The 9956-nt window shown below is 52.3% G+C and overlaps 2 protein-coding genes; both read right to left on the minus strand.

Annotated features, from left to right (window-relative positions):
• Nucleotides 1-3610: 3610 nt before the first annotated feature.
• Nucleotides 3611-3919, minus strand: CHC_T00005861001 (hypothetical protein). The gene has a single exon (XM_005717492.1). The coding sequence runs from the start codon at nucleotides 3917-3919 to the stop codon at nucleotides 3611-3613; it is 309 nt and encodes a 102-aa protein (XP_005717549.1).
• Nucleotides 3920-5179: 1260 nt separating this feature from the next.
• Nucleotides 5180-6872, minus strand: CHC_T00005862001 (hypothetical protein). XM_005717493.1 is given in 2 exon segments: nucleotides 5180-5330; nucleotides 5331-6872. 1 exon segment carries the CDS (start codon nucleotides 6870-6872, stop codon nucleotides 5331-5333), a length of 1542 nt encoding a protein of 513 aa, XP_005717550.1. The 3' UTR covers nucleotides 5180-5330.
• Nucleotides 6873-9956: the final 3084 nt, after the last annotated feature.

The raw sequence follows: 9956 nt of genomic DNA on the forward strand, positions 1-9956 counted from the left end.
TATCTACAGTTCCCGCCGAAAGTGGTACACGTATTGCCCACGCAGTGCACGTGTATTTCTCACGGCTTGGCAATTGCAGAAAAGGTTGTGACAAGAATGGCACATTTCTGCAATTATCGTCACGACCGATTAGAGAATTCTGCAATAGATTTGATACGTGTAATACGTACTGCAGAATTCTGGCCGCTGAACTGCAGAATTCTGTTTGCGTAATTTAAGGTTTACGCAACAAGAGTTTCACAAATAAATGTGAGAAATCGCGATGTGATAGAGACTTATGAAAATGATGAATTTTAGAACAAGAGCAAGTGTAGACATTTGTTTACGCAAAATTCACCTGAATACGTACGTAGGAGTATAACTTAGACCCCTCTGCTCTGTGCGTCCTCAAAGAGCCGATCTCGAGACTCTCTAGCACGCACCATGGTGCTCAGGCGACAAAAAGACCACACAAAGCAGGCGGTTTGCTCACGAATTGTGGGGTGGACTACTTTGCTACCTCACACCTTCAAAAAAAGGGATGAGGATCCTGGATCAGCGCTCTCATCTAACTGCCTTTTAGCTGGTGTGCTGCTCGAGATTCACAGCAGCTGTGTAGACCATTGCATGCAGCTCAAGCGCTCAAGAGAGATCCTTTCGCAGCCTCCCCGCTGCACCACCGCAGCGGCGTCGTTCTGCTCAACGAACCCACGCCATGGACCGATGAAAAGCGACGACTTTCCATCGCCCACGACACGCAGCCGCCCACGATACGCAGCACACCCAACCGTGTCCCTCCCTCCCTCCATTTCTTTCCCAGTCCCTCGTCTGTATCGACGTTACGCATTAAAATCGTGCGGTCAGTTCGTCCCGGCGGTCAGTTCGTCCCGGACGCAAACGATCACCGTCTGCCGACCACGCCATGCACCGAAACTCCGTGACATGTCCCTTGAGCGAGCCGCCCACTTCTACCCTTCCCATACCCCATATTGTCACGCTCCCGTCGCGTCCTCCACACGCAATCGTGTTAACACGACTTCAACTGTCACACACCACCCCGCACATCGCAACCCAATCTTCGCGACCCCTTTTGCTGTCATGACCCCCTTGCCAGTCTACTACTTTCATATCGTCACCCTGTCGTCCGTTCCTCCCGACACCACTCGGCCTCCGTCCGCCAACCACGCCAGGCACAACACCGAACTTCCATGTCCCTCAAGTTTGTCTCCCGCAGCATCAGTACCCCCATACACTGCCCGCACTGTCCTGTTCTCCAGATGTGACCCGCCTTCCGTCCGCCGGCCACTCCTCACATATATCCCAATCGCAATGTCCTTCCAGCGCACGTCCTAAGGTCTCGCCCGGATCCCGTCCCTCGACCATGTGACACACTCCCTTGTGTTTCGAAAAACGTATAAAGCACTCAACCTCGGCGCTTCAGAAAATCATCTTCAGCCAGTGACTAAACAATACTGCCGCGCCTTGTCATTCTGTCACTATGTTCCTGCCGTCGCGTATGCTGCGACTTTTTGATGAAGTTGTGCTCCACAAACCATTTGGTCTGAGAGACATAAGTCTCTCGGCAAATTAGAATGAGGTATTCATATGGAAGGGTGGACGCGCAATGATGTCAAGCAAACCTTTTATTTGTAATAGGATTACAAGTTCACGCTTCCTTGCTTTGAGAGCAGTGTTGTGACTAGGGAAAGGACGGACTGCATCTGCTTTCCATTCTGTTCCATCATGCTACTCATGGAGTCGCGGTACGCTGCTAGCTCGCTTGCACGCAGCGCGCGCTCCTCTGCGCATTCTTGACGGTCTGCATCTCTCTGAGTTGCTTCGACCTCAGCAGTTTCGCGTGCAAAAGCAAGCTTCTGTTGCTGTAGATCGAATCAGGCAGTTTCAGATTCGCGAAGCGCCACGCTGATTGCTTGCATCCCATCTTCTACGGCTGCACAGCGTGTTTTGGGCCGACTTTCATCGTCAGAACTCTCTCGCTCTCGACGACGACGCTTCCCACGTAACGCATTCAAGACGAGTTCTTGACCCGCAGCAACCTTTTTTTGCTCTTGTTCCATACTTTCTTTCATACCCCCATTCTTCTTTGCTTCCACATCTTTCTTCGCCTCGACAATATCTGCAAGGAGCTCATCCAGCTCACCTATCTCGCCTCCAACACCAGAACGCACCCTATCCTTTGCATCTCGCGTCACAAACTGCTCCACCAGTTTCTTGAAACGATCTTGAATGTGTTTACCTGTTGACTGGTGCGCGAAGTTGGGATTGGAGTTTGCCTTGACAGCAGCAGCTTCAAAACGTGCCAGCGTCTCGCCATGGGGTGCAACGTGCGCCTCAGCCGCGTATACCTCTTGAGCAATTATGAGGTCTTCGTTGCTCGTAAACTTCGATTTGCGGCCTGGTTTCGATGCTGACCGAGGAGCGGCACTCAAAACTACGGTTTGGTATCCTGGTGCCACTTGCGTGATAGTTGGGCTGCCCTCTTCGACGGGCAGCTCTTCTAAAACGTTTGCCATGATCGGTGTGGCGGTGGGTTGTGGGGTGTACTGCGTTTTTGCTGTTGCCATTCGTTTGCCGTAGTAGTCAAGATGCGGTTTCCCGCCAATACAGTTCGTGAAACGACTTCACAAACTCGTCATAATTCACATTTGTTTGCCCCTCTTGATTTGCGAATTTCGCAAATGGGCTTGCCACGTGGACGCATTGCCAAAAAAACGAAAATCAATTTACCATATTGGTTTGCGTAAACACTATAATCTCTCTATTGTATACTTTACTTGCCTCCGGGCCGCGCTTCTCCCCGCACGCGCTTCGCACACGTCTTTCACGTCATCGGCGCGGCCGTCACTTTTCAGCCGCACTCTGCTCCGCGCGGACGTCGAGGCTCGACCCGTCCCTTCCACCTCATGCTTGTGCAGGGCCGTGCGACAAGTGACCGCGGAAGGAGTCGGGGCATTATTGGCGCCGGAATGGAACGATTCCGGGCTGCTCGCACGACCGGGCTCGCGCGCAGGGGGTGAGGTGCGGCGACGGGAAATGGTGCTCTCGCCCACGCTCGCTCGCGCTCCCTCTTCTTCGGTAACGGCTGGCGGAGGCGCATGAAGGCGGGAGGTCGCGACGGTAGGGACGAGGCTGGGGGTGCGACGTGGCCGGCCAGCGGGCGGCTGACGGCGGGCGGCGCAGGGGGGAGGGGCACCTGCTTGCGTGCGTGGCTCGCTCCTCGTCGGTGAAGGGGGACGAGGTGCGAGTTTCGGGGGCCACGGGAAAGTCGGGAAGTTGGACTCGGGTTTGAGGGGGAGGGCGGCGCTTTCTTTGACGTCAGGTGGATGAGTTGCGGTTCATTGAAGAAGTGGTGGGAGGGAGGGTGATGGGGACATCGGCAGTTTAAGGAAGCCGTCTGGTGGGGGTGGGTGAGAGGATGTGGTCGGTTTACTGTATCAGCTGCGGAAAGACAGGCAGCGGAGAGGGTTAAGTGGTGTGAGCGTGAGAGGATAGTACTGTAGTGTTGCTCACTATGAGGGAGGCTGGAGTCGATGGAGAGGGAGAATGCGTGGGCGAGGAGAAACGAGAGAGAGAAAGATGAAAGCTCTCCAGAGCATCTTGAGTGTAGGCTTCAGAATTCATCGTCATTGTGAGAAGAGAGGTGAGACATATTCTTGACGACTGTTGGGGCGGTGGTAGTCCTGAGACACGTGCCTAGGTGCCAGGAGGCAGGACTTGAAGGGCAGAAGGTTTTCTCTTTTTCCATAAAATCCGGAAAAATCGTGCTGTACAGGGATTGTCCCCCAAACGTGGGGTTAGTCCACTCTCCTTCAGTACTGGCGTCGTCACTATTGGCGTCGTCACTCTCACACTCAGTAGAACCTGCTTGACTCTCTGATTTGTCGGTGACACATGGCCTCATGTGGCTTCGTTTTCGCATCCAGCTTTTTCGGGATTTTTATTTGGTCGGTCAGAAAACTGAAACTTGCTCTGGGGAGTGCAGCGTTGCGGCAATCAACACCACAATATAGCAGGCCATGACGTCCGACCGTTTTTTTTTTTTTTTTTTTTTTTTTTTTGTTGGACGCCCGGTGATTCAGTACTTTTGAGAACATTACACAAAGGTGTTTGTTCAATATCTTCAAAGCTATGCATCATGCACGTTGTGTTTAATACCTGAAGCCCATCGGATGCATTCAGAATTGCTGTCTCGAGTGCGATTTGAAATGATATCAGTGGGGATTGTTTTACTGAACAACAACAGAAGAATTGCATCTACACTCCGTATCGGCGAGGATTATCGCGCTTTTTTGGCACTCGAGGAACGGTAACTAACGCAAAATAGGCGGACTGCTTGATGAGTTCTGGCTCAATAAGGGAGCGCATCTTTGAAACGGTGTGAGTGGGTCTGGGACACACGACTGTAAAGAGTAGGGTTTACAGAGCAAAATGGGACAGTCCCATCGCCTAGAGTACCCTTGGTACTGTAAACTGCGAAGTGCGAAGAGACTGGACTGGCAGAGAAAATGGAAGTGTATGATCTTTTTTTCTCGGAAGCAACCACGCGCTCTCACGTTAGCACTGCATGTCATACTGCAGGAAACGGGCACCGTCTCATGCCAGAAGAATGGTACATGTCCTGCCTGGGCAACCGTCGACAATCGTTTACTCGAATTTGCGAGACAAGTGCCTTGCTCGCGCGCAAGAATCTTCCGGCAGGTTGCGACTGTTACGACTCGTTCCTCTGCCTGCCAACGCTCTTCATCATCCATTCCAGGCATACCACATTGCTTACCCTACCATTCGCCAGCGTGCACAGTATGCTGTGTCTCCGCCGACATCAACTGGCGAATAAGCCTCTATGATCATACTGTACAGTACGTTGAAGCATCCCATCGTACTCTAGTGTCTAGCCGACAATTTTCCTCATTTGAGATAGAGGTTCAACTTATTTTATTATTTTTATGAGGTCAAATGGCCTCATTTGAGGTCACTTGTCGGCTAGACACTAGCTGGCTTCGTTCGTGAAAGATCGGCCTGACTTTTTTTTGCCGAGTGTCTTTCGACATTGCCGCGCTGCTAGCCAACCATCGAAAAATTGTGCACATTGCGCTGCTGCGTGCCTGCACAGCCTTTCAAAATTTCCCTGGCATCCCAAACGCACACTGAGCACAGCCGCGCTTGCCTATGCAACATGCTCTGGACCGTGCTGCACAGTCTTTCTGTTTTTTTTTTTGTGTCGTTGTGAGCGTAGAGGTGTTCCCAATGCCACGCTGTCAACTAACCGTACGGTATACTGTACAGTACATCTCTACGCAATCTACCTGCTCTAGTCCTGGCCACGTCATCCCTCAGAACGACCCTACGCTCAGTTTCGTGTTTGCCGGAACCCTCCGCTTGACCACCTGGAACCCACTGGTCCACCGAACCACAACCTTGTCCACCTTACCCCGTGACCCCAATCCGAAATGTACCGTTTCCAAGAATGACCGCGAGATTGCATCCCCTGTGCTGCCGACGCGCCTCGTCATTGTCATTCCTCCAACCATAACTTGCACCAATGCATGCAACGCCGTCGCGCTGCCATCTGGCGCGTTCCCTACCCTCACCGATAGCCACTTTCTATTACCGCTCGGCGGCAGTCGATTGTTCAGTATTCGATACGACCCACCCTTTGATTCGTCATGCTGGTCGCCCTGGCTAACAACCAGGTCCACACGCCCGTCCAGATCGTAGTCCACGGCCGCCACATGGTCGCCGCGCACATTGCTGGGGCGTCGGATCAGGCCGAACACCTTCTTGAACGTCCCGTCGCCCTGGTTGAGGAGGACGATGTCCGACGACGCGTACTGCGGGACGACAATGTCAACGTAGCCATCGTTGTTCAAATCGGCGGTGCTGACGCCGCGCGAAGTAGACGTGGTCGGCACGCCGGCTCGCTTGCTCACGTCGACGTACTTGCCGTTGACGTTCTCTAGTAGCAAGTCTGGGAACGAGGGGAGCGAGCGATTGAGCCATTTGAGATCGCCGGTTTTGGTGCGCGCTACGTACAGGTCCATGTCGCCGTCGTTGTCCATGTCGAACTCGGCGACGGCGACGGTGCCCGTCGTCGGGGTGCCGGGGGGAAGGACGTCGGCCGTGATCTCCTTGAAGCGGAAGGGGCCGATGAGCTTGAAGAACGAGAGGTCTTGGTAGCCTATGATCTCCATGGTGCCGTCGTTTTCGAGGTCCGTGGCGGAAATGTACCAATTGGGGTTGCGTTCGTACCCCTTGAGGTTGCGGCGGGAGTAGCGCTTGCCGTCGCTCTCAAAGGCGTACTGCCAGTCTCTGTTGTGAATCTTCGGCTGAGCGTTTGTAAAGATAACGTCTGGGTACTTGTGATTTTTGTTAAACTTCATGTTCAAGTAAATGGCTGTTCTTTGGCGACCCTTGGCTGCTTGGATGCCCATTTGGCTTGTGATTTCGGTTATGTTCCTCGTACTAGAATCGACTTGAAAGATCTGGGGAGCGGATGGGTTGAGTCCCTTGCCACCTCCGGAAGATATGGAGATGAGCTTTGCGAGTGATTTGGGGGTGCGGGGAGTGACGGCGATGCCATGCATATCAGACCATAGACTCCATGAGTTCTTTATGAATCCACCTTTTCTGTCGTTGAAGTAGATGGCAGCGTGGGGGCCGCCGTGATGGCAGAAGAGCAGATCAGGATAGCCATCGTTGTCGAGGTCGGAGACGGACGGGCCGCCGTACTTTTTAAGTCTTCGAACTTCGATTCCGGCCGCCTCAGTGACATCGCGGAATCTGGGTTTCACAGGATTAAAGGCGAGTGCAGCATTGTGGGTGAAGAAGGATAGGAAAAGGAGAAGGATAACGCGAGTGAGGAGAATAGAGGTCATTCGAGGGAGTGGAAAGGGGTACCAGTTGTTTCGATTAACAAGTGAGGGGGGGGGGGGGGGGGGGGCAAAGGGAAGGGGGCAGGGTAAATTGGTTTGGCTGTGGGGGGAGCTTTAAACGAAACGAAATGATGTTGAAGTGGTTACTTGGTGATTGGGGTTTGGCAGCCTCTCAGCATGTGTATACGTACACACCACAAGAGCTATGTATACAGCTGGATACTGTACTGTCACTACCCTTAAGGGTACAAGTACAGTATTGGAAAGTGCAAGCTGAGAGTAAAGTCGCATGATGGGGGGTGCAGCGTGAGTTAGAATGGTTTCGATAGGGCAGAGCAAGTGTTTTACAGCGCTGCTCTACGCCGTGGCTTTTCGGAGAGAAACGGCGGGTGTCTCGCCCGGCGGCAGCTGACAGGCAGTCTGTATGAAGTCAATGCCGTCCGACGCCCAGATATCGCTTCATAGCATGAACGGGTGGGGGCCATCGATGCCTGGCTTTGTAGTAACGTTCCCGATACCAATGGGTAACGATTACACGCCCTTCCTGAAACATCTCGTCCTTCTATTTAAACCTTTTGACATCTTCTTTCTGTCTATCAGCAAGTTGTCATACCTTGTCCGGCCTTCAAACATAGGAGGTCCTCTGATGATCGGATCGGATCTTTTAACCTCCACCACTGTTTTTGTTTTCCGCGTAGACTTATAGCGTCATCTCCAAAATGCACCGCAACACTGTATCTTCTACAGACTGTATCTTCTACAGTACTTCCATTCTCACCTTTCCAGTCGGATCTTCAGCCCACAGCAAGAGGATCTGGTCGTCTATGTCCTTGCATGCTTGGACAAGACCGTTCGCTTTATGTGAAAATTAATGTTCTAAGCAGTACTGTAGCACTGTATGTAGCCCTCACCATGATTGTTGCAAATCAAAATGCCTCTCAGATAAAACATATGACGGTTCCGATCATGAAAGTTGGAGGTTCACCGATCGCGGGCCGATCGCCAGTCCAGCCTCTCGACCGAGGATCGGTAAACAGTACCCAGGCCTTTGAGAACCCCGTTGATGAAAAAGTCTGGCAATCTTTCCAATCATCGCAGGACCAGTGTACTGCGAATATCTACCGTTACCGGTGCACCGTTCCCACACTGAAAAAGTAGCTGCTCAAATCAGCCATGATGGTCATGATGGTCCCTGTTACAGCATCCACTGCTGTGGGTGTAAGGGAGTTTCTGACGGCGCATCCGATCTGTTGGAACGGGAAATTCCTGAATTTAAGGTTGTACGAAAGGTTGTACAGTACGGTGTGTCCTTCTGTGCAATACAGGACTACAGTATCAATGTCCACCCTTGAACGGCACATCTTCTCCAATAATCATGAACAGCTTTTCAAAATGTAGCACACATTTCATTGATTTAGAACCAGCGCCACTGTAACTTTTCTCATTCGTACACACTTTTGTAGAGTGCTATTTTCTGGATGCACCACTGGGTGCATCCAGAAAATAACACTGTATAGTATCGACTCGATACTATCGAGTATCGAGATCCCTGTTTTCTAGCCACCTGTACCTCCTGCCACAACACCCTTATTCGCATGTAGGATGTGAGCTTTTGTGCATTTCGTGGATCAATTCTTTTGTCAGGGCGGCGGCGGCTCTACCAAACACCATGGGGCGGCCGGCGCTGCATAGTATGCAGGACCACCATGGTCCACTTCTCGCCCATGGCCAAGGGCGCCGTCCAAGCTGCACGGCATACAGTACTGTACCACCCCCTACCCTTCCGGACGCATTCAGTAGCCACGCGAGGGAACATGTGACCGCCTCCGTACTGCCGTACAGTACAGGGGGGGGACGCGCAATAGTGCCGCTTTCATTATTGCCACCCTCGAATTAGTGCCGCCAAAACCGGCAGACACAGGTTCTGCCACGTGTCATGCACGACGTCGTCATCGGCCACTCCTCATGCGCCTCAGCTCAATTGGTGACGTGATGGCACCTCACTGAAAGACCCTAACATGAATCCTGAAAAGATCGCCAAAGCGAAGCGTACGCGCCTTGCGATTGCACAGAAAATCGAGGTTGGGCATCTGCTGCAGGTCGGAAAGTTGGTCGAAATGAAACAGAAATTGATAAATCTATGGTGGATGGTATAGTAGGGTTTCTCTCCCGACTGAGCCTGGTGCCAGAAGACAGCCTTGCAGAAACTGCAGAATTCTGTAGGAAAGATGTGGAGGAATGGATTGAGATCGAGACTAATGAGCTTGTGGCAGAAGCTTCTATTAGTGGTGCTTGCGGTTCAATACATTATGGTGGAGAGCTACAGAATCAGTCTGCCAGTGATGCTATGATGGATGATTGTGTGGCAGAAGACGAGTGTGAAATTACGGAGAGGCGGGCCGTACCGAGTGCTGTAGTGCTAGCAAGGTTGTTTGGATCTTTGGAGAGTCTGGGTGTGGAGTGCGATGTGAGCAATGCCTTTTCGCACTTGAGGTCCGCAAAACGAGCTTTTCTAGAAGCTAGGCATGAGATCTCTCAGAGTCAAAGGCAACAACAGCAGACTCTAATAACGGAGTTCTGGCCGGGTAGTGATTCTGCTTTCTGATTGTGCCGCTCCGAATTAGTGCCGTATTATTAGTCCTTACACAGGGCGGCACTAATGCGTAGGGTCGACTGTACTGTCAAACTACTTCGACGCGCAAGCCCTCATTGGCTCGGGCTGCCTGTCCTCTACGGGGTGCCAGCTTGAGGAAACCCCGTTTAGCCGAAAGAGGAAGTGGCTTAGCCCAGCCTCCGGAAGAGCGCTACGAAGAAAACCTCGCTGTGACCCTCGTTGGTGTCTCACCACTCTTCTCTCTATGCCCTTAATCACACTGTTTCCGCACCGCCTCTCGCTCATTCTCCCCGCAGACGCTTGTACTGTACCCTAGCCGTTGCCCCGTTTGTACACAGGCGGTAATTCAGTACGATTCCCTCACAACACCTGCGAGGTTGCCTCTAAGGCTTAGAGTCTAAGCCTATGGTACGTATATAACCTCAGGGCTGCCAGCGCTCTCTCGTGTCAGAACCCCCTCGCCACGCAATCTG

This window comes from Chondrus crispus, genomic scaffold (assembly GCF_000350225.1).
Source record: "Chondrus crispus Stackhouse genomic scaffold, scaffold_32, whole genome shotgun sequence".
NCBI lineage: Eukaryota > Rhodophyta > Florideophyceae > Gigartinales > Gigartinaceae > Chondrus > Chondrus crispus.

Bases quoted from the DNA above. Each gene is read 5' to 3' on its own strand.
- CHC_T00005861001 (XM_005717492.1), bottom strand. From the start codon at position 3,919: ATGCGAAAACGAAGCCACATGAGGCCATGTGTCACCGACAAATCAGAG.
- CHC_T00005862001 (XM_005717493.1), bottom strand. From the start codon at position 6,872: ATGACCTCTATTCTCCTCACTCGCGTTATCCTTCTCCTTTTCCTATCC.